The following is a 23,489-nucleotide window of genomic DNA, read 5'->3' as shown; positions in this document are numbered from 1 at the left end:
ATCAAAATATTTTTTAATTGCTTCCTCTCTCTCTCTTGAATTATCTAAGATTTATTCACACTCTTCTTGATTTTCTTGTTTCAGTCTCAATTGATTGTTTACAGCCATTACAACACGGTTCTATTTTATCCGTCTCTCATGGCACAGCCACACGTCTATTGTTTGTTATTTCTTTATGGCCAAAAGACTTATTCCCACAGCCCAAACTGATACCACTAAGTATTTTTATTTTTATTTAAAAAATTAATTTTTTTTTTTTCAGATTAAATTTTAAAATGTTATATACCCCATTAAAGTTCTTTTTTTTCTTCATTTTTAATATATTAAAAATTCCCACCCAAGGTCTGTCTCCACCCAGCTTTTCTCACTTTTTTTCACTTTTCAGAGGGGAAGATAAAACAATTTTATCCCAAATTTTAAAGTTTAATTTTTAAAATAATTATTAATTTTTTAAACTATAAAAAAATAAAATAAAATTTTATTATTTTTAATATATTATTAATTAAATAATAATTTTACTTTTAAAATTAATTAATTTTATTAATTTTAATAATTTATAATTTAATAAGTACCGTTCAGGGTTACAAGAAACCTTGGGTGGAATAAGTCTTTTGGCCATTCTTTATTTATAATAAATTTACAGTATCATTATTAGATCATGATGGAGAGGATAACAACTCAAACACAAAAGACAAAAGACAAACCATCTCTTACCCAACCTATTAAAAAGTAAAATCCAACTTCCTTCCTCTATCTTCATCATCTTCATTTTGACATAACCATACACAAATTTTGTCATTTCTTGTATTCAATTATGTAGGTCCATTGAATGGTCATTTTCAATGCCATTTGATTCTGTAGAATTTAATTTCATTTCTCAGATTAATTTATTCACCAACTTCAACCACTGTCTACGCAACATTAATTATCTTATGTGAAACTACGGAACGACTGAGTTTAGAAATGCATAAAGTTAAATGTGCATTACAAATTAGCCTCAACGGAAAATAAACATACTACTAGTATTACCCATATAAGCTCCTTCAAAATCATACATCCAGTTTGTTTTCAGCCAAACAGAAAATGTCTTCCAAGTCCTGCTTCACTTCACCTTCGGCAAATATAAAGTTGACTGCAGTTTTTGCGAGCTGAAACAGTTCCCTCTTTCCTAGATCTTAGCAAACAATAAAATGACCAATTTGACAAGGCATTTAACATTTCAGTCACATGCAGTAGCAAAATAACACTTACCAAATGCTGAAGCAGCGAGGTGATACTCCTGAGAAAGGGTGGTGGAGAAAACCCCTGAATCATCAGTGCACAGGACTATAGGATGTTTTGCATTGTATAGATCAACTGCATCACCAAGAACCATGTTACAAGATAGACAACAACACAATAATCTCAAGCAAAGAAAAAGGTTTCTAGAATTACAAAGTGCGTTATAACAGTTTGCCTAAAGGTAATCAAGTGAACAAAAGAATTTGTTTATTTAAACCTGACATCACTAAAAATTGAAACAAATTATAGATGAGTCTAACCAAAATGATGAATATCTATTGAAGAAATTGTTTCAGTCCTGATGTTGGACGTCAAACAGATCTCAACCTGCAAAAGGGTATATATACACAAATCAATTTATCAAGTCGAAGACACGACAAAACTAACAATGACCTGCTTTATTAATTTTAATGTTAATTAGAAAGATGTCAGAACACAACAAAAAAGTTATGTGCCTATTATTTATAAGAAAATGTGAAAAGCCATGGCAGAAGTTGAAGTCTTCAGTTTTTAATAATATGTTAAAATAACATTCAGAGGGATTTATGAACAAAAAACATTCAGAGTTAATGAAGAAATTTACAATCTTTGCTGGACAGAAAACTTATTGGTCAATAATCTATAAGTAAACAAGTACAACTATTGAACCTATCAGAATTTGCTGTTCCCCATCATTTAGAAGTTGCAATAATATATGGCTTTTTTTTTTTCATTCTGTTGCACTGAAACAATCAATAAAAGACGCGTTCATAAAATCTAACCGGGATTTCAGATGATTTCAACTTCCTCCATTCTTCCTCTTCAAAGCAACAAGCATGCCCAATTCTGTGGGGAAGAAAACCTAGCATACTTTGGATCTCCTTCTTATTAGGTACCTAAAAGCACTAAGTTAAGAAATAAACTGGTCAGTATCTATAAATATCTAAAAAACACAGATGAACTAAGTAACACAGTAGGCCTTCAAAAGGCGAATGCACCTCTCCACAATGAAGAGTTATCTGAAGGCCTTGTTCCTTAGCAAATTCTAATGCTGGCAAGAATGTATTCCTGCCTCAGATACAAAAGCCATTTGCAATTGTAAACGTTTTTGTACTAAATAAAAAGCCTAAAACTTGTTTATACACAGAGTTAAGTTTTAATGAAGCACCATTGGCCCATGATAGGATTTCCAGAGAGGTCAATACCAACTACCCCTAAATCCCTCATTTCCAGAGCAAGCTTAACCTGAGAAAGTGAGAGGCAAGAGAAATTAGTTGTCGTACCCATGGAATTGGATGATATACAACTTTAAAAATCGCATACCAAATTTTCTGAACATACAGTTTCTAAAGCAGCTTCAGTGCTCTCACGACGGTCAATGCTGAGAAGAAGTCTAACATATATCTTTTTCTTAGAAGTACCATTAAATGTATTATCCACATTCATATTGGTCACAGGAATGCTAACATTCATACCATGAGGAACAAAATCAACATCAACCACAGTGATAGTCCTTAAACCCTCTAACACCGCTTCCATGTAAGACCGTTTGCTCATTCCAATAGAATCATTTTTCTGGATAAAATAAAAAACCCAACAGATAACAGCTCTATCAAATTTCTTGACACTAACAAACATTTAAGAAAAGACAAGGATACTGAAAAAAGAAAAAAAGAATGTTGAAAACTCAAGTAAAGCACCTTTGGAGTTGTTCTTAACTCCAGATATACAACATTCTCATAAGCAAAATCTTCAACGACCTGATTTTCAAGAAGAGAAAAAGTGTATCAAAAGGTTTGTCTACGTGACAAAAGAACTATAAATTCAGAATCGTTTGTCATACTTCTTTAGTAATTCTTGTCACCGTTTTGTGATCGGTAGTGATCACATGGATCAGGTCAAACAACTTGAACACTTCATGTAAAGTACGATCACCTGAGTTAAAAAAAAAAAAATTGTATAAATTCTTCATATGTAGCTTTATAAGCAACCAGATCGTAGCATAAGACAGAAACAGAATATTGATGTAAAAATCATGCCCGCTCGCACGATCGTAAAAGAGTAAGCTACAAATGTGTAAGTTTTTGTTCCCGAGGAGAACCAGTCAATGCGACTCAAAAATTTTAACACTTCAAAATGTATTTTATTTGTTTCTTCCCTAATTTAACAAGAAAATAGTAAACTAAAGACGACATTAAACAGTCAAGAGCACAAGATACATACTTTTTCTGATAACATGCTCCACATCTGAGAAAACTATGACTCCCTTTTCACCCAAGCCTCTGGCAATTTCTCTGTTAATATGGAAATATAGTAGGAGAAAAAATCATAAATCAACCTTAACATAACTCAAAAAAAAAAAAGAAGAAAAAAATTTAAAATTATATACATATAAAAGAAAAAAAAAAAAAAAAACCTTTCATACACCTTTACAGTGAAACCTGAAAATAAGATTTTGCTAATGTAAAGGAGAATAGAGAGAAAATGGAAAACTTACAGTAAGGTGGAGTCTCTAATGGAGCCATTGAGGTGAGCGTGGAGTTCAATCTTTGGCATAGACACACACCACTCCATCTTTCTTTTTCTTAGAGACTGATCTTCTTGTTGATGTTTTTGAGTTAGGCTAGGCCCTTTTTATATATATTGTACTTTCTCATCACTTCACTCAACCAAATGGTCAAACCACACTGTTGCGACTTCCTGGCCCATTGATTTTTTTAACCCATAGCGTACCCCCAACTTCGTTTTGTTTACTCCCTCCCCTGTAATTTCCTTACTATAAACACCGACAATTTATATAAAATAAATAAATTAAATTAAATTAAATATCATATCTTACTCTAAAATACGTAAAAATACCTTATTCTCTATTTTCTAGGTAAAAATACTTCATTTTCAAAGCTTCAAGTAAAAATACTTTAAAAATTTTAAAAATATCAATACCATCTTTCACCATTTCTATATAAACTTTCATTTTCATATTTTTCTCATATCATTTAAACTCTCACTTTCACCTTCATTTTTATTTAATATTTGATACTATAGTTATGTTTGAAAGAAAAAAAATTCGTATTTCTAAATTCAAGTAAAAAAATCAACTCGTAAAAATAAGATATTTATATAAATTTTAACCTAAAATTTAATTTTATTTGTTAAATCAAATTCATATATTATATAAATGAGACATTTTGATATTTGATAATATATTAGAGTGTTAAAAAAATGTTAAAAAATTATAAGAGTATTTTGATATTAAATAATGTATAAACGTTTTAAATGAAATGTTAAGAAAATATAGGGTTATTTCAATACAAGATAATATATGAAAATATTAAATAAATATGTAGGGCATTTTGAAATTAGACAAAATATTAAGGTACTAAAAAATACGCTTAAAATGACAGGACATTTCAATATTATATGAATATCAAGTTTTTATATGTTATAAAAATATAGAGTGCATTTTGATAATTTGTAATATATCAAGGGGTTAAAAAAATAAGGCATTTAGATATTAACCAATATATGTAACAAATATTTTGGTATCAAATAATGTATAAGAGTTTTTATTGAAATGTGGGAAAAGTTAGAGGGGATATATGATATTTGACCATATATGAGGGGGTTGAAAAATTGTAGAAAAATATAAGGATCATTTTAATATTAGTAAATGTTTAATGTGGATTTTTTTATGATAAATGTTTATTTCTTTTAGGGCCAACAACTATTTTACACCCAAAACATGTTGATCTCTCAAGTTTCCCCCCTTAATTTTGAAAATCTCATTTACCTACCCATAGATGGTTAAAATTAACAGTTTCAAGGAAAAATCACTATTTAATCTATAATATTAAAAATAAACTTAAATTTGATTTTATTTTCTCCCCTAAACCCTAAAAACTAATAATTTCCCCCAACCCAAGTTTTCAAAAGCAACATTTTCCCCCCTAGGGTTTCCAAACTTTTAGATTGAATTTTTCGACAATGACCGACGATCTCCAGACAACTTCTCTTCCTCTCCAATGTCTCTTCCTTCCGATCGTACTCCTTTCGTCCTTTTCATAGTTGTCCAGAAATGAAGACGACGTCTTCGTTGATGATGATACCAAAGAGGACAGGAAGGAGCACAATCAGAAGGAGGAGACGCTAGAGAGGAAGAGACACAACTTAGAGATCATCAATTGTCACCGAAAAATTCAATTTAAAAATTTGGAAACCCTAGGGGGGAAATACTATTTTTGAAAGCTTGGGTTAGAGAAAAATTATTAGTTTTTTGGGTTTAAGGGGGGAAAATGATATAACTAACGGACTTAGATAATTTTAACCACCCTATGTATGGGTAAATGAGATTTTCAAAGTTAACAGGGGGAAACTTGAGAAATCAACATACTTTGGGGAAGGGGAGGAGAATAAGTCCTTTGGCCTTTTTTTAACCAAAATTGTTCATTATAAAATTGATAAGTGAAATGATTGGCTATGTTGTTGTTCATTTCAAAAGAGAATGGACCCAACGTGATTAAAACACAATGAAGTATATTGGAAGTTTTAAAAAATCGGTTAAAATTCCATTCAGAACAACACTTGAGGGATTTATCTAATTTTTGAGTGAAAAGTGTGGTATCAATCTAATCTAGAATTATATTCAATTATGCATGAAACCAAAAAATATCGAGCTCAACTCCCTTGTAAAAATAAAAAATGATAAAGATGCGGAGGGTTTTATTGGCATGTCATAATACTTTCAAAAATGTATTCCAGTTTTTGCTACATGTATCATAATCCAAGGACAAAAAGAAAAAGAAATAGGTGGCAACAATGATATTGAAGTGAAAAAGGAATCTGATGGAGGAAGACTTGATTTATTTTCATAATGATACATTTTATATTGTTGCAGAATGGGTTTGTGGAGATAAAGAGAGGGTTCCAAATTAGGGTGACCTTGTTGAGAATGAGACTTCATGAGCTAGATTTCGGAGATACATCACTTGTCAACTATGATGTAAATAGTCTCTAGCTTGAAGATCATTTTCTGTTGTGGACCATTTTTTGATAATGTCCCCACTAATCCATTTAAATGGCTACATGATTTTCTTCCATAACCTTCAACAACATCAAGTAGTGTAGGATTGGTATGAGAGGGGGAATGCTGTAAAACTTGGTGACATTTTTAATGATAAAAAACATTTAATAGATGTAGTGGCTCAATTTGGCTTGGAGAAAGAATTCCAGTACAAAGTGATGAAGTCAGATACGATGAGATGAAAGATTAAGTGTTCTGATGAGAAATGCAAATAGTTTCTAACAAGAAGAAAAGTCAAACCTAGTCAAGTATTTTGAATTTGTAAAATGAATCTTATGCACACATGTACAATAGATCAGGTAAAGTCATATCACAGATAAGTTGAGGCTCGAGCTTTAGGTCAATTAATGAAGTCAAAGTATATATTGATTGATCATATTTATCGGCCTAAAAAGATGATTATCGACATCGTTGATCGGTATAAAATTGATATATCATATTCATAGGTTTGATGAGTAAGAAATTGGATATTACATTCATTGAAGAGCTTACCAGAAGAGTCATTTATGCTCTTACTCAATTATTGCTATAATTTAGAGCATATTAATCTAGGAATCGTGATGCATATAGAAACAGACGATGCGTATCAATTTTAGTAACTTTTTTATGGCATTGGGTTGTTTCATTTGTGCATTTAAACAATATCTTTGACCAATTATTTGCATTGATGTTGTTTTCTTAGAAGGTCAATATCTAGGGCATTTATTTATTGTCATAGCCTTGGATGGTAACAATTAGATCTACCTAATAGCTTTCAACGTGAATAAAATGGAAGATCATCAAACATAGTGTTGGTTTTTGACAAAGCTTAAAGATTGCATCCATAGTCTTATATCGACATCACGTCATATACTTTGCAATGGTTGAGGTTTTTTTAGATGTACATCATGGATGTTATTGCCATTACCTTCTTTGTAACATGCAATCGAAGTACAAGCATAACTCATAGATAACGTTTTATACATTTGAAAAATTTATAAATTTTGGTAACAATGTACTCATATTATTTATAAACTTATAGGTAGCATGTTCATATAGAGGCAAATTTTGAGGCTATGATGAGATTTATTGATAAGGTGTATCTTCAAGCGGGGACTTACCTACGTGAAGTAGGGTTTCACTAATAAAGCAAAACACATTTTCCAAGCCACAGGTATAACATAATGACAACTAACATTCTATAGTCATTTAATGCCTTTGTTAGACATGCATGAGATTTGTCCATCATGATACTAGCGAAGTTCATTTAGGTCATATTGCAACAATGATTTTACAAGAGGAGAAACCATGTAGGTATGTATGGCGTTAATACTAATTATCTAATTGTCCATGACTTTTACACTTATGCTTATTTATTAATAGATGTGCCCATGCTTTTAAAATTGCAAATGAATGCCCCCACCATGTTGCACCATGGACAAAGAAGAAGCTTGGTCACCATATGTTAAAGGTTGTGCACTTAGTTGTTCATCCAACTACAAATGTTTGGTATCAAGTTATAACTAGTGGTGGATACATGGGCATTGTGGACTTTCATGAAATGGCTTGTACATACATGAAGTTTTAGCTTTCATGTATTACATGTAAGCATGTTGTTATTGTTGTAAGACATATGAGACTCACTAATGTTTATGCATGGGTTCATTCTTTCTACACCACCGAATACTACCATGCAATGTATGCGAAAGCTATCAATCCACTTAGGAACCAATCAAAATGGTTACTTACTATCGAAGAAAAAGTTATCCTACCACCCGTTCTCAAACATTGTTGACTGGGTTACCTTTCAAACAAAAATCGACATCTTTTATAGGGTGAGATCATTATACTGAATGTTTGTTGTCACTGTAAATCAACCAGGGTATGTGCAAACAAATTGTTAAAGCCTAGCACCAGTTTCAAGTTTTGTGCCATCGTGTTCATCCAGAAGAGAATAAAGAAAGAGATTTTCACCATCTTAACCTTCTAGTTAGATTAATGTATTTGTTAAAATGAGTTATAATTTATTTAGTTTGATTAATGTTTGATTTATATAATTATTGAAATGAGATGTAATTTATTTAGTTTGAGTAATGTTTGATTTATGTATTTGTTGAAATAAGATGTGATCCATTGAATATTATATCAGTATTATTTATGTTCCAAACATATGTTAATTTCCTTTAATCAATTATTATATTTCATCCATTATTTGAGTTCTGATTCATACTTTATTGGGTAAGTTGCAATAAAACTAAAAAAACATGAAATCAAATGCATAACTAATAAACCATCCAAAATAAAATATATACATAACACCTCTAAAATGATATGAGTAACCAATGATAAATAAAAATATACATATGTGATCTACTTGATGTAATGGAAATAAAACTATGAGGTTAAATACCTATGCATCAAAGTGGAAGACTCTGAGGGAAATTCACGCTGCGCGAAAGCACCATACACTCTATGAAAAGTAACATAAAAATATCACAGTTGTCAGAACTGTCACCTTGCTAGAGGACATCCTTTGCTCGATGCAATGCCAATTGATTATCTCATGGTGTACACCTTGCAATAGTCTAAAAACTCATGCCTGCCAGTAATGCTGGGATGAATGTGGTGTAGGATCGCATCCACCAGGCTAGCTTATTATGGCTGCTACTTATATAAGCTATCTAGGAGTTATATACAGTGATTGACTAATCACATAAATCTAGGACCTCGATGACCCAATGGATATAGTCGAAGTTTTTAGGGATGAAACTTAGAAACACACATAAAAATATAATAGAGACATATGTTGTATATAAGTTAATTATAACGGAAGCATTCATATAACAATACCTCATCGACTTCCCCCTATGGTTTTTAAAACAAATTGGGCGTATAATCTGCCTCTACCACTTTGTGAAGAGCTTCGACCACTCGTACTCACCCAATGGGGTGGTACTCCAACTTATATGTCATGCCTATATGCCTCATGAAAAATGTGTGGGCCATCGTCTGACTCTATAGGACGATGACCGACTGCTTATATTGATGCCTACATAGTAATGCTAAGAAGGAATCTACATGTTGAAATAGACACAAAACATGAATTGTTTTATATTTTTATGAATATATAAAACATTTAAACAAAGTCAATGGATAAACACTACTTAAATTGTTGGTTAGCCACTGACGCAGCTCGACAACCATGTGCCAAAAACTCGCTTTGGATTTCACTTCTATGCAATATACGTCATGTTCATTTGATGTAAACCTAGTCGCGGTTCATAAACCAATGGTTTCGGTTGAAATTGCCAACCTTGAATCGATACCATTATAAGTTAATTCATAATCGATTCAAAACCGACATTGAATCGTTGGTTCTGATTTATGGTCCTAGTTCAAAACTAACATTGAATCATTGGTTCTGATTCATGGCCCTAATTTATTTTAGATTATGAATTAAACATAAAACATATGTTAGCTTGAAAGTAGATAAGTTTTAGTGATTAGACCGAGTGAAAACAGACCTACATTTTTCCTAAAAAATGGTAGATGAGTAGAAAGGTAGGTGGTAGGCATGTAAATGCGATATATGATAAAGATGGATAGGTGGACAAATGTGCAGGATGTAGGTAGGTGTGTTTGGCTAGAAAATCAATTTTTCTTTAAACTATTAGGGTATTGATTAGAATGTAAAATTATCTAGAGGTAAAACATGAATTTCATATGGGAAATTAATTATTTATTCTAGGTTTTTTTGTGGATGCTACTTAATTATGGTGTTGTTTTATCATTTAGAAAACCTAAATTGACCATGTTTCTTTCTATAGTCTCAAGAATTTCAATTCATTTAGAAAATGGATGAGGTGGTATTTATTATTAGATATGGAGGGCAATGGGTTACTAGAGTTGATAATAGTTGAAAGTACAAAAGTGAGGAATAAAGATTGATAAAAGTTAACTTAGAACCAATTAGAATGGGTTGATAGACATCGTGAGTTCTTGGTTGATCATCGATCGTATTTGTAATGATGTCCACTTATATATGCAAGGTGCAAGCATACTAAATGATTTGCCTTATGAGGCTCGAGATGACTATGATGTTCAGGCTCTTATAAGGTTATCTAAGGGATAAAAGGCAAATGACAACTTTGTCATGTCTGTGAGCTATAAAGAAAAGGGAACCAACTGTGAACATCATTCTAAGGGACAACATAGGGTAGAGCCATTCTTGGGCTTAAATGAGGTTGACTCTTTAGATGATCTAAATTTTAAGATACAACCATAAAATGTGTCCAAGAAAATGAAAGAGGTCATGTGAACTTTGATAATGGTCTTGAAGTTGGTGCAAGGTTGTATAAATAGCTAAGAAATGGGTTGGAAGTTAAAGGGATATATAATCAACTCGATGTGTATTCAATATAGGTGACTAGAAGGATGATGTTCTAGTGAATGATACTAAGTTGGATAAAGCAAAAGGTGTTTATAGTGTTCAAGAAAAAAATAATAATGTTGGGGTTGATTCTAGTGAGGTAATCAGGGGTAATATAAAACATGATGTTACAATTCATCATGGGCCAACTTATATAAATGTTCATGTTCCTAATTCATTTTGTTAGGGTCTGGATCTTGTCATTGATATTTAGAATGAGGGTATTAATGATGCTGTTACACACTGTAAGGGTAGTTTCAAAGTGAATGATATTTTTTATGGTAAAGAATCATTAATAGATACATTTCATAGGCATGCATTGAAAAACGACTATTAATAAAAAGTGTTACATTCAAGCAAGTCTCGTTGGGAAATACAATGTTTATATGAGCATTGTAAATGGAGAGCATGAGCTACCAAGCTAAACAGATGTGTGTAACACCCATCTTAAGGGTAATTTATTTATTTTGATATATTTATGTGTTTAAATGTATTTGTGGTTGAGTTAGAATGAAATAGGTTGAGTATGATGAATTTGTAATGTTGAACTATCATACATAGGTAGACGTGCCCATGAATTGCTTACCAAGTCAGTAGAGTGGATAAGCATCATATCAAAGAAATTTAAGTGATGAATGATCATCCCTGTGAAGCATGAACACTTGTTCATGACATTATGTTAAACAGTTTAAATAAGACACATTGTTAAGATGTAGTGATTTTATCTCATCCCCTTTAGTGTGTTTTGATCCAACAAAAAAAAGAGATATAAGATTGAGTGTTCATATGCATTTGTGAAAATTTCCAATAGCACAGTTCAATAGGCTGAAAAAGTAGTTAGGAGGAGAAAAGAGAAAAGAAGAAAAAGTGTTAAAACAACCCCGAATCTTTAAGCATTGGAATACAAGTAAGTAGGACAATTCTTTATAATTTTGTGATCAAGATTCTTGCACATGGATTAAGAATTTATGTTTGTCTCAAAATATGAAAAGTCCTCTGGATGTATGTTGGAAAGATTTAGTCATGATAATTAATGGTAAGAATAGTTTATTGTAATTCATAAAGCATGATGTTGAAAATTATTCTCAGTTGTTATGGTTTATGATGATTTTGGGTAGGTATATGTACTGGTATAACTAATATTATGAGATGTTGAGTTATGAGTAAAAGCATTGTAAATTAGGGTTAGAAGATTTTTTGTGATTGATGATGCGGTAGTATAAATTTCTTAAAATTGATACAATCATCTGTAATTTGATGTTTTGGAGCATTATAATGTACTGAATAAGTATAGGATTAATAGTATTTGTCTAGAAATCATTTAGGATACAAAATATACTTGTTTTATGCATTTCAACTGTTATGAACAACCATCCCTGACATAGGAATGATCGTTATGTGCTTGGAATGAATTAGTTATAGGTCATGAACGGATATATTGTATAGGATACATGCTTGATCATGTGAAACTCAAATTTAGGCTAAAGATTTTCATGTATTCTAAAAATTGTTGGATGTTGTTGATCAATAATAGTTTGACTAGGGCATGAAGTTCATCAGTTCATGTAAGAACAACCGTACATAGTGTGAAATGACAAAAATACCTTAAGAAGTACATAGGTAAAAAATGGCTAAGTGTTGAAACGTTTATGTCCAAACAATGATAAATGCCTATTCGCTTATTAGGTGAATGTTCATTCTTGTTAGATGAAGGACGCTAGTTCATATGAAAAAAGGACACCATTTCATAGTGAACAAACAGAGGCATGCTTATAAGAGGATAGTCGTGCATGGTGATAAAGAATATGAATGTCAATGCACCCCATAAGGGATGCTAGTTTATAAGAAAAAAGTAAAGAAAGTTGAAGAGAACTAAGCTAGATTTTTATGCGGTTGTTATAACAGTAGTATAGGTTTTCCAGGTACGTAGTAGTACACAATATGCCTAAGAGATGAGATAAAATTAGGGCACGAGTTATGTGTAAGGTAAAAGCTAAGATAAATTTAAGATGTTTATGTGGCTCAAGAGATGCATGCATACTAGACATATCTAGGATCATTACGAAGAGGCACTGTGAGTATATACTCTCTGCACTGGCCGTAGTAGAACATGTCTGTAATAGGATATCGAATCTACAATAGGGTACTTCGTCATAGTAAAACTCAATTATAATTCATCAATTTAATAGTGGTATAGGTGAGTCGACTACATATTGAAAGCTCATATAGACAAGATGTCAAATCCTTGTATCGGTCTAGCCTGGTCGACCTAATATACAACTATGGTACCCTATAACATTGTTTTCATTAAGAGATGATGTAGTCATACCAGTTCAAGATCTGAAGTGATTCTTTAGTGATCAAGTGGGACTCAGGTAACCCTAAAAGATATGTTTACAGCTTAGACATTCCCAAGTTTATAGTTATGAGTTACGAAACTCATGTTATCCTAATGAGAGTTTAGTGATAGACTCTGGATGATTAAGTTATGATGGGTTAAGCTAAGGGAAATTTAGGAACATGTAAAAGAGTAGTAAATTCTTTTACTTATTGAATGACTTTTCACTCACTGTCATACTTTTCATGTGTGTAAATATAAGTGATTGTGATAGATATGGGGCAAGCAATGGTCAACAAGTATAGAGTTAGAATGAGGACATTTGTGTTATTCTAGTTATTATGTATTACATTTAGTTTATGTATTCAGTTGAGATACCATGTTGATATTCCACTATACACTATGTAATCAATTGTGATGATGATGTTTTTATTTTATAAATGACATCCTTTGTAGGTTTTGTAGTTTTATAAAATAATGGCATTCTTTATAATTTAATGGGATGAATGAAATGTTTAAAGTTTATGTATGCTCAAATAGTGAAAGATAATGGTATTATCCTTCGGAAGACAAATACTTCTAGAGGATAAGAGTGTTACAAATTAGTATCAGAGCTAGGTTTTGGTACCTAAACGATGTCTTAAGATGTGTATAGATAGTTTAATTTAAAAAAGTATGACCCTTTTTTAGAATCACTTTAGCTATTAGAATGTTTTTATAATGACATAAAGGTAAAATAATAATTTTATCATTTATTAATTTTAAAACCTTTAGAAAAAAAAGGATAACTTTCTATCATGCTTTAAATATTTTAAACGTGACAATTTAATTTTTAAAAAGGTTTAAAAACTCACAAATCAATCTCTAAAATTTTTTCAAACTTCTATATATTTTAAAACTACTATATGATCTTAATAGTTGTAATATGATATTTATATTTATAATTTGTTACTTTATGTACAATTCTTTTTTAGTTTAACTATCATTTTTAAAACTATTGGAGGACAAATTGATATTTCAAAATTTTTTAAAAGACTCTTTAAACTTATTTAATTTCCAATAACCCCTAAAAATTTCAAAAGACGATATTTTCAAAAAACATAGTTTCCCCCTGATATATAATTATACAACAAAGATACTTCTATCTATAAGAAGAGATGAAAAATACATGAAAGTGAAAAGAAAGGGAAATAACAAGCTTTCTATATAATTTAGATATTTAAATGATAATTTTTAATTTGGAGTTATATGATAATTTTAAAAAATAAAAATAAAATAGAAAATTCACTTTCTAATTCTTTTGTTTGATTATCAAAGTTTAATATTAGATGGAAAAGTGCTATTTATGCTTAATCTTGCGTGAAAAAGTGTTATTTATACCAATTAGTGTGAAAAAGTGTTTTAAGGCCAAACCATGGGTGGGAAAATGCAATTTTAATATCTCAATCAAATGTTATCACATTAAGTTGTTTAAATAAAATTGTACAATTTATTTATACATTATTTATACATTTTATATATATATATATAACTTTTTAATTATTAATTTTCATACAATGGAAGTTCTTTTAACACAATCAAAACATAGATATAAATCTAGTTAATAATTATTGAGTAATATTATATGTATAAATACATTGTACAATTTTATCTGTACAACTTAATGTTATAACATTTGATTAAGTAATTTTAAAATAAAAGAAAAAGTAAATAATCACATCATTTAATTAGAAATTGTTATCTTAGTTTTATTATTTGAAAGGTTGTTTTAAATTTTTTTAATTTAGGGTTATATGATAATTTTAAAAAATTAATTAGTAGGGATAAAATAGTAAATTCGCTTTCTAATAGTTTTGTTTGATCATTTGAGTTTAATTTTAGATAGTAAAATGTTATTTATAGCAATTAAGGTTGGAAAAGTGCTTTAATGTCAAATCTTGGGTGGGAAAATGTAATTCAGCCGCCCTCTATATACATCTATTTGTTTATTAGTTTCAATAAAAAAAAAAGTTTTTTTTAATATAACTAATATTACATTTACAAACAAATTATACAATCTTATTTATATAATTTAATGTAATGACATTTTAATGATTTTTCAGTAAGAAAAAAATAAATAATTATATTACTTAATCACATACTATTATATTAATTTATATAAATAAGTTAATAAGATTTATTTATACTTACAATTTTACCCATAATAATATGAATATGTTCTGTTGTTTCTTTTTTTCAGAAAATAATAATGAATTTTGAAATATCATAACATTATATATATATATATATATATATATATATATATATATATATTAGAATGAATATACAAATCTAACTTTTTAAATGATATTTCAAGAAGAATATCATATTAGTTTTTAATTATTCATGTGTGAAAAAATATTATAGGTATAATATAACTCATTTTACAACTATAAATTATATTTTAATAATGTTTGCATCGATATTCATGTTACTCCTAAAATGTAATTTCCCGTAATTAATCAAATTAACTATGTCCATCTAGAATCGAAACATTTACTTGCAGACCTCCTTTGCAATTACACCTCTCACCTGCCATAAATAATATGTATGCAGTCTCTCAATACGCACAGCAATAACAACTATATTTCTTGCTGCAAGCATCTACATAGATATACAATAAAGTATATGGCTGAAGGTATGTTTACAATTACAAGCTTTACGTACAAAACATATACATTGACAGAGATACAGTGAAAGAGTTGAAATTTAAGTGTGCGTGAATACCATTGACAGCAACAATTCATCTCACCAATCACCGTATCAACTCGAGAAAGAAAATTTTAAACCATAAAATGCGCTCTCTCTCTCTCTCCCCTTCCCTAGCATTTACACCTCTTACCCACCATAAATGTTATTACATCCGCTCAACACGCTCTGCAATAACTCCCTTTCTGCCACACCCTCTACACCTCGTCCTTTCCATCTCCCCATTCTCACTATTTTCAAAGCGCTCCCTTCCCATTTGGCTTTATTTTTTCTTTTCCCTCCTCCCGTTTCTTTTTCTCGTATTGAACAACCTATATAACTACGTGGTTTTCTGCTTAAACAAACGTGGAATAGAGTTAGATTTATTGTAATATCATTTTTTCTTTAAGCGATTCGCTCAAAAAATCGAAAGGGTAATTGGCCTTAAATTTTTGAAGCGTCAATATTAGTAAGTTAACTAAAACAACTCTTAGAAGACGTTTAGTTTGAATAATATTTTATTATTAAAATAAAAAGATTATTATTACTTATAAGATTACTGAGTATAAATTATTACTGTGTTTGATAAAATTTGATACGTATAAATAATATAATGTTTGGTTAAAGATAATAAAAAATTACTAGTAAATTTTTTATTTAAATACCTTGAATATAATTATTTTTAAATATTTTTTATATTATTTATCATATTAACTAAAAATAAATTTATTTTTGTATCCAAAAATTAATAAATAATAATATAATTATAATAAAATCAAGATTACCTTGCTAATATTTAAATACCTAAGGTGAATGTGAAAATCAGATTATCACCTATATTACCTATTACGTTAGCATTGGTAATAGAAAATTACTGTAATATTTTATTATTGACAAACCAAATAAAGGAATAAAAGATAGATTATCAAAGTAATCTTTAAATACTGAAACCAAACGTCCCTTAAATCTTTTCTTATGGCTTTACCTAGTGACGTTGCTTTGAAAACCTCCATTTTATTTGCTTAACAATGTATGCTAAAACAATATACTGTAATATCTCTCTTTTAGCTTATCTTTGAAGAAATAGTTTACGTTATTATTTGGTTGAGAGAGAGAGAGAGACAGGGAGGGACGGAGGTGGGATACTGCAGGATCTTAGTGGGCGTTATAATCTTTGCTATTCAAAGTTGAAATTTATGCGTCAAAGGGTCTTTTAGTGTCAACTCTTGCAGGTACATTTCTACATCCGGTCTTTTGGAATGTAGGAGATTAAGGACTTTAACGTTTTTTTTTTTTTTTTAGTCTTTTCTGCTACTTTGCAACCTCCTGGAAAATTCTCATTAAATTGTTCAATGAAAATCAGGGAATCTGTTGAAACCAACCCTAAATGCATCAATCTTAAGGAGCCATCCAAAAAACCTAATAATTAATAATAAGAAAAAGTGAGATAGAGATGTGCTCAAATAATGGTTTGAGGGTCAGTGAAAATGCTACAACCAGTTCAAGGAAAGAAATGAATCTCTATTAACCTTTTTAAGGTAGTTTTGAAATTATTTTCCTGTTTTCCTTCCCTTTTAGAACCTTCCTTTTGCCCTTCTTCTTCGTATACGCGCCTGTTCCTGAGAGTTATCGATTACTATGGATTTTTTAGTGTTATTGTGATTATATCTTCAATCAATATTTTTGGTAAATATATCATTTCTGTATGTTCGTGTTATTATTTTTTCTTTTTTTCACAACATAACATGTATTTGTAGAATCAATTAAATTGGATTTTGGGTTTACGCATGTATACATTGAAGAGAGTAGGTTGTACATAATATAGCCAAAAGCTCTTTCTTCTACTTGAATAAGTAAATACCTTCAAATAAGTGATTTCTTCTAAACATCTTCCAGTAGTGCATTTTTTTTTTTAATTATTGCCTTCCACTAATGTCGTATACGTTAAGTGCTTAGTCTTCTTGATTGTGTTTGCAGATTAAGCGTCTGTAGCGTCGTATATTTCAGGATTGGTAGAAATGTTTCACCCAAACATGTTTGAGAGTCCCCATATGACAAAAAGCTCTGAAAGTGATTTGGGGAAGCTCAAAGACAATGATTACGAGACTAAATCTGGTACCGAAATGATTGACGTTCCCTCTAGTGAAGATCAATATCCAAGTCAACAAGCTAAAAGGAAGCGATACCATCGCCACACTCAACGACAAATACAGGAAATGGAAGCGTAAGCATCAATATTATAGCTTTCTTGTGCACACTTGAGTTTGCGTGACTGAGTAATTTGATTCTTCAAAGGTTTCAAGTACCAATCTTTCATCACTTCATTGCATTTTCGACTGACCACCACCTTTGATGAATTGTATGATATTCTGCCTTGTGAAAACACCTTCAAAATAGACACTCTGCTTTGTCTACTTCAATTGTTGCTATGACTGCTTCTTGATCCTCTTCACAATCTTCAGGCTAATCTAAATCCGTTGGTAAGCATAACTTTTGTGGTAAAAATAAAAGTGGGCGTGGGCGTGGGCGTGGTCTAGGGATGACAACGGAGAGGGGTAGGGAGGGGATCTCAATCCCCTTCCCCATCCTCGTAGGGGATATCAATCTCCGTCCCCACTACGGGGATAAAAATGATTCCCCGTCCCCTCATTGCAGAGAAAAATCCCCTCTCCATCCCCGCAGAGAAAAATCCCCTTCCCATACCCGCAACAAAAAATCTCTTTTTTTTACTTTCTAAACACAATATAAATATATTAAATAATATAATTAAGTAAAATTAAAATTAACCCACTATTTCAAATATCACAAATATAATATATTAACTATTTTAATATATACAACAAAAATCTAAATAAATTTAAAAAACATAAATAATTTAAAACTATAAAAAATATATTAGTATTTTAAATAAATATATTAATATAAAGGAATGAGAATGGAGGCAGGGAGGGGAAGGAGCTAGGTGGGGAGGGGACACATGATCCCCATCCCTGGCCCGTCCCACATTGCGAGGATTTTTTTCATCCTCATCCCCTTCCCTGTTTCTATCAGGAAATCCCCTTTTGGTTAGGGTCGGGGAGGGTCAAGATCCCTAAAGTTAGACCCAAATTGCCATTCCTAGCGTGGTCATGGCAGTGGTGGTCCATTTACTCTTCCTCACTGCTAACCTATGTATCAATCTCCTTTGGTCTCCACTCCTACTGGTGTTCTTCCTCAAGGTGCTTGTCAGATTTGTGATAAACAAGACACTTCTCTTGTGTTGGTCCACAATGAGGAAATTTTGCATACATAGTCGATTTGGTGACCATTCCTTTTGCTGCTATGTCCATGTGTGATCCATTTAAGTCCAGTTGGATTCTAGATTCTGGGGCTACAGATCACATGACTCCCGATGCTTTCGTCTTGTCCTCTCCTCAACCTTATATTGACATGTCTTTTGTTATTGTTGGAAACATTTATTCACTATTGATTTCACATAAAGGGTTTGTGTCTCTATCTAAATCTACTCATTCTCTAATTATCTTATATGATGTGTTGTATGTCCCATCATTATGTAAAAATTTGTTGTCTATTCATAAATTCACCTTTGATACTAATTCTGTTTGTCTCTTGACTCATCTGGTTTTATGATTAAGGACAAATAGGCATGCCAAGTCCTTCTCTCTAGTCGCAACAATAATGGCCTATATCAATTGATTGCTCCAGTCATTACAATCTATTCGTTTATTCATGTCTCCTATAATGTTTAACATTGTCGTCTTGGTTATCCATTATCTAAAGTGCTCAAGATTGTACTTGCCTCTGTGTATGGTCTAGTCCCTTGTTCGTAGGATCTTCCTTCAGTTTGTTCCATTTGTCCTTTTGGCAAAAGTCATCACCTTCTTTTTACCAAATAGATTTACACAGCTCGTCGACCTCTCAAGCTTCTCCACCTTGATGTTTGGGGTTTTGGCTCTGTTTTATCGTTGTCATCTTTTAAATATTATCTGTCTATTGTTGATGATTTTAGCTGGTATACATAGTTGTACCTTATGTTCAAAAAGTTTGATGTTACTGTTGTCTTTGCTAAATTTAAATTAATGATAGAAAACCTTTTTTTTTTGTTCTATTCAAATTATCTATTTTGATGATGGTGGTAAATTTGATAATAACTTGTTTCGTTCCTTTCTTGAGTCTCACGACATTACACATCAATTATCTTATCTCCACACCCCTCCATAAAATAGTGTTATTGAGGAGAAATACTGTGACATAGTGGAAAAAGGTCGTTGTCTCTTATTACAAGCTAACCTACCCCCTACTTTTCTGGTGGAGGCTTTTTCTATTGTTGTGTTTTTTATTAACAGGTTGCCTACACCATTGCTCAAGAATAAAAGTCCCTTTGAAGTTCTTTTTCAGTGTTCCATAAATTATGGAGTTTTACAAACCTTTAGGTGTGCTTGCTAACCCCCTGCTTACTTTGACTGCTCTATGTAAACTGGCTTCTCTATATACTATTTGTTTATCTTTGGGGTATGATATTTCACATCATCGGTATTAGTGTCTCCATGTGCTAACTAGTTGTGTTTACATCTTATGTCATGTGCTATTTCATGAGATCGTATTTCTTGGGTATGTTGTTGATCCTTCTTTCTTAAAGCCTTCTGCAAGGTTTTGCTTGTTGTCATTTCCTTCTGCCAGTCATCTATGGCCTTAAACAGATGAAACAGATGCCTCGAGCATGGTATCATTGATTGTACTCATTTCTACTTGATTTTGGGTTTATCAACAATCAGTTTGATCCTTCACTGTTCATTCACTATACATCCACCTCAGTTGTGCTTCTTCTTATTTATGTGGATGATTTGGTTATTACTAGTACTGATGTTTAGGCTGTTATAAACTGTGTCTTGACATTATGTTCTGCCTTTGCTTGTCGAGATTTGGGTACCTTTGGTTTCTTCCATGGTTACATTTGTCTCATTGTCGTTACATGGTAGATCTATTTTGGTGTTTCCAACTTGATTCATGCCCTCCTTATGCTACTCCTTTTGTTAGTTCTAAGACATCCTTATTTGTAGATGATATCTCTTTTCCTAATGCTACACTTTATTGTTGTTTTTACTGTAAATCAAGTCGCTTAATGTCTATTTACTCCTACTCACAGAGATATGTGTGCAGTCAAATGCATTTTTCACTATATGAAGGGGGACCCTCACATTTTATCATGATTCTAGTCCTTATCGAATTGCTCATTCAGATGCTCATTAGGTTTTTGATATTTTAACATGATGCTTTATCATCAGTGATTGTGTTTTCCTAGGTCGCAACCTTATTTATTGGACTGCTAAGAAATAGGCTGTTGTATCTTGCTCTAGTGCAGACTTTAAGTATTAGGCACTCACACATGTGATTGCTGATTTTCGATGGTTTTGTTATCTTCTATAAGAGCACGACATTCCACTATATTCATCTCCACTTGTGCTTTGTGGCAATCAATCTACTTTGCACATGGCTACTAATCTAGTATTTCATCCTTGTAGACGACATATCAACATCGACCTGCACTTCATCCGTGAGTTGGTTTCCCATGGAGCCATTCAACTTTGACATGTTCCTACTATTTCTCAACTTGTTGATATCTTCACAAAGGGATTGTCTCGTGAGCGCTTTCTTTCCTTGTGCCTTTAATTACATCTTTGTGAGCTACTATTGCAATTACGGGGGAGTGTTAAATAATATTTACTTTCATCTTTGGTTGAATTCTGATTGTATCCAATTTATATTTGATTTGATCTGATTCTAATTATGATTTGATTTTATTCTTATCCGATATTATTCTGATTTAGTATATATTATTTTTTCTGCTTCATAGGATTATATTTCCTTTTTAGATTATATTATAATACTATAAATTGTACAATATTTCGTCAATAATACTCATTCACTTTACAATCAAATTCTTAATTCTTTCATTAATTGTGACATGGTTTGATGATTCTTTAGGTCATATGGGTTGACCATGTTGAAGTAGATGACAGATCTGTTCACAATATCTATAGACCTCTAGTTAATTGTGGCCTTGCTTTTGGAGCAAAACGCTGGGTGGCTACATTAGATCGACAGTGTGAGCATCTAGCAAGTACAATGGCTAGTAATATTCCAGCAGGAGATCTCTGTGGTAAACATTTTTTTTATTTTCTATTTCTGAACTTAAGTGACATGGATTAATAAAATGAAATTCACTTCAACCTCTCAATTTTTTTTGTGCAGTGATAACAAGCCCAGAAGGGAGAAAGAGTATGCTGAAGTTGGCAGAAAGAATGGTGACTAGTTTCTGTAGTGGTGTTGGCGCTTCCACTGGACACGCTTGGACAACACTGTCAACAACAGGTTGTGATGATGTTAGGGTGATGACCAGGAAGAGTATGGATGATCCAGGCAGACCTCCTGGTATCGTTCTTAGCGCGGCAACTTCCTTCTGGATTTCAGTTCCACCAAAGAGGGTCTTTGATTTCCTACGCGATCAGAACTCTCGAAGTGAGGTATATATATTTATTAGCATTTATTAACTACATGTTAGGAGAACTGAATTACTATGTAATAGCCTAGATATCACATGGTCATTGCCTTAGGTCAGCCTGTTTTTGGTGAATCAATTTGTATCATTTGATTATATGACATTCTTGTTCCACTAAGCTAAACATGTGATGCTCATTTCATTTTGCAGTGGGATATCCTCTCGAATGGTGGTCTGGTTGAAGAAATGGCTCACATCGCAAATGGGCGAGACCCAGGGAACTGTGTTTCTTTATTGCGCGTGAATGTAAGTTACTTGAGATTTGGCTTAAAATCATGTCTCAACAGCAGAAGTTCAGTAGTTAATTACCATTACCATTATATTTACTTGTGAAATGAAATGCAGAGTGCAAATTCAAGCCAGAGCAACATGCTGGTCCTACAAGAGAGCTGCATTGATTCTACAGGTTCATATGTGATTTACGCTTCGGTTGACATAGTCGCAATGAAAATGGTGTTAAGCGGCGGGGACCCAGATTATGTTGCTCTTCTGCCACCAGGGTTTGCTATACTTCCTGATGGTCCAGGAGGAGGAAGAATTCTTAATGTTGGTTCCGGTGGTTCTCTTCTTACAGTTGCATTTCAGATCTTAGTTGATTCAGTTCCAACAGCAAAACTCTCTCTTGGATCAGTGGCCACGGTAAACAGTCTAATAAAATGCACAATTGAAAGGATCAAGTCTGTAGTGACATGTGAGAATGCACAATAAATACTTCTAACATGCAGTGAGGAAAGTTATCACTATATATCTCGCTTTCTACAAGGAGATAACTTCGAATTATGTTTTTTGTCACATTTTTATATTGTTTTGCAGCCAAAACAAAAGTAGAGAAAAAAGGAAACAAGCAGGAATTGGATTTGCTTTAGAAGTTGATTAAGAGGAGTCAAGAACGCACCTTCCTTGATCCCTCGATCGTGGGCTTTTTTATGCCTAGAGAAGTTCACTTTAAAAGGGTAAAAAGGTTCGGGTATTGACTTCGGCAACAAATTAAAATTAGATGAAAAGTGAGCTTAGACCTTGTTAAATTTTTTTACAATAACTTTGTTTTGTTTGGTGTTGTTAGTAGTCCTAGCGAGGAGCAGCAATCTAATTTTCATGCGTTTTGTTAGATTTGCAT

The 23,489-nt window shown here is 31.8% G+C and overlaps 2 protein-coding genes across 2 annotated transcripts; one reads left to right on the top strand and one right to left on the bottom strand.

Annotated features, from left to right (window-relative positions):
• Window positions 1–925: 925 nt before the first annotated feature.
• Window positions 926–3,889, bottom strand: LOC123218264 (N6-mAMP deaminase). The gene is made up of 11 exons (XM_044639570.1): window positions 3,758–3,889; window positions 3,484–3,554; window positions 3,104–3,195; window positions 2,961–3,020; window positions 2,602–2,835; window positions 2,429–2,505; window positions 2,259–2,328; window positions 2,043–2,156; window positions 1,542–1,608; window positions 1,252–1,356; window positions 926–1,174 (listed from the first exon to the last, which is right to left on the bottom strand). Exons 1-11 carry the CDS (start codon window positions 3,832–3,834, stop codon window positions 1,050–1,052), a joined length of 1,092 nt encoding a protein of 363 aa, XP_044495505.1. The 5' UTR covers window positions 3,835–3,889; the 3' UTR covers window positions 926–1,049.
• Window positions 3,890–17,724: 13,835 nt separating this feature from the next.
• Window positions 17,725–23,489, top strand: LOC123219521 (homeobox-leucine zipper protein MERISTEM L1-like). Its single transcript, XM_044641515.1, has 6 exons — window positions 17,725–18,037; window positions 21,336–21,454; window positions 21,799–21,973; window positions 22,066–22,337; window positions 22,523–22,618; window positions 22,718–23,489. Exons 2-6 carry the CDS (start codon window positions 21,383–21,385, stop codon window positions 23,078–23,080), a joined length of 978 nt encoding a protein of 325 aa, XP_044497450.1. The 5' UTR covers window positions 17,725–18,037; window positions 21,336–21,382; the 3' UTR covers window positions 23,081–23,489.

This window comes from Mangifera indica, chromosome 6 (genome assembly GCF_011075055.1).
Source record: "Mangifera indica cultivar Alphonso chromosome 6, CATAS_Mindica_2.1, whole genome shotgun sequence".
Lineage (NCBI taxonomy): Eukaryota > Viridiplantae > Streptophyta > Magnoliopsida > Sapindales > Anacardiaceae > Mangifera > Mangifera indica.
The sequence above is the reverse complement of the archived record's forward strand: the minus strand, read 5'-3'. Positions and strand labels throughout refer to the sequence as shown.

Excerpts from the sequence above, each read along its gene's own strand:
- LOC123219521 (XM_044641515.1), top strand. The coding sequence starts at position 21,383 with ATGGAGCCATTCAACTTTGACATGTTCCTACTATTTCTCAACTTGTTG. Across the intron at positions 22,338-22,522 it reads ATCAGAACTCTCGAAGTGAG|TGGGATATCCTCTCGAATGG; the intron begins GTATATATATTT and ends TTCATTTTGCAG. Across the intron at positions 22,619-22,717 it reads TTTCTTTATTGCGCGTGAAT|AGTGCAAATTCAAGCCAGAG; the intron begins GTAAGTTACTTG and ends AATGAAATGCAG.
- LOC123218264 (XM_044639570.1), bottom strand. The coding sequence starts at position 3,834 with ATGGAGTGGTGTGTGTCTATGCCAAAGATTGAACTCCACGCTCACCTC. Across the intron at positions 3,021-3,103 it reads TGACAAGAATTACTAAAGAA|GTCGTTGAAGATTTTGCTTA; the intron begins GTATGACAAACG and ends CTTGAAAATCAG. Across the intron at positions 1,357-1,541 it reads AATAGATATTCATCATTTTG|TTGATCTATACAATGCAAAA; the intron begins GTTAGACTCATC and ends TTGGTGATGCAG.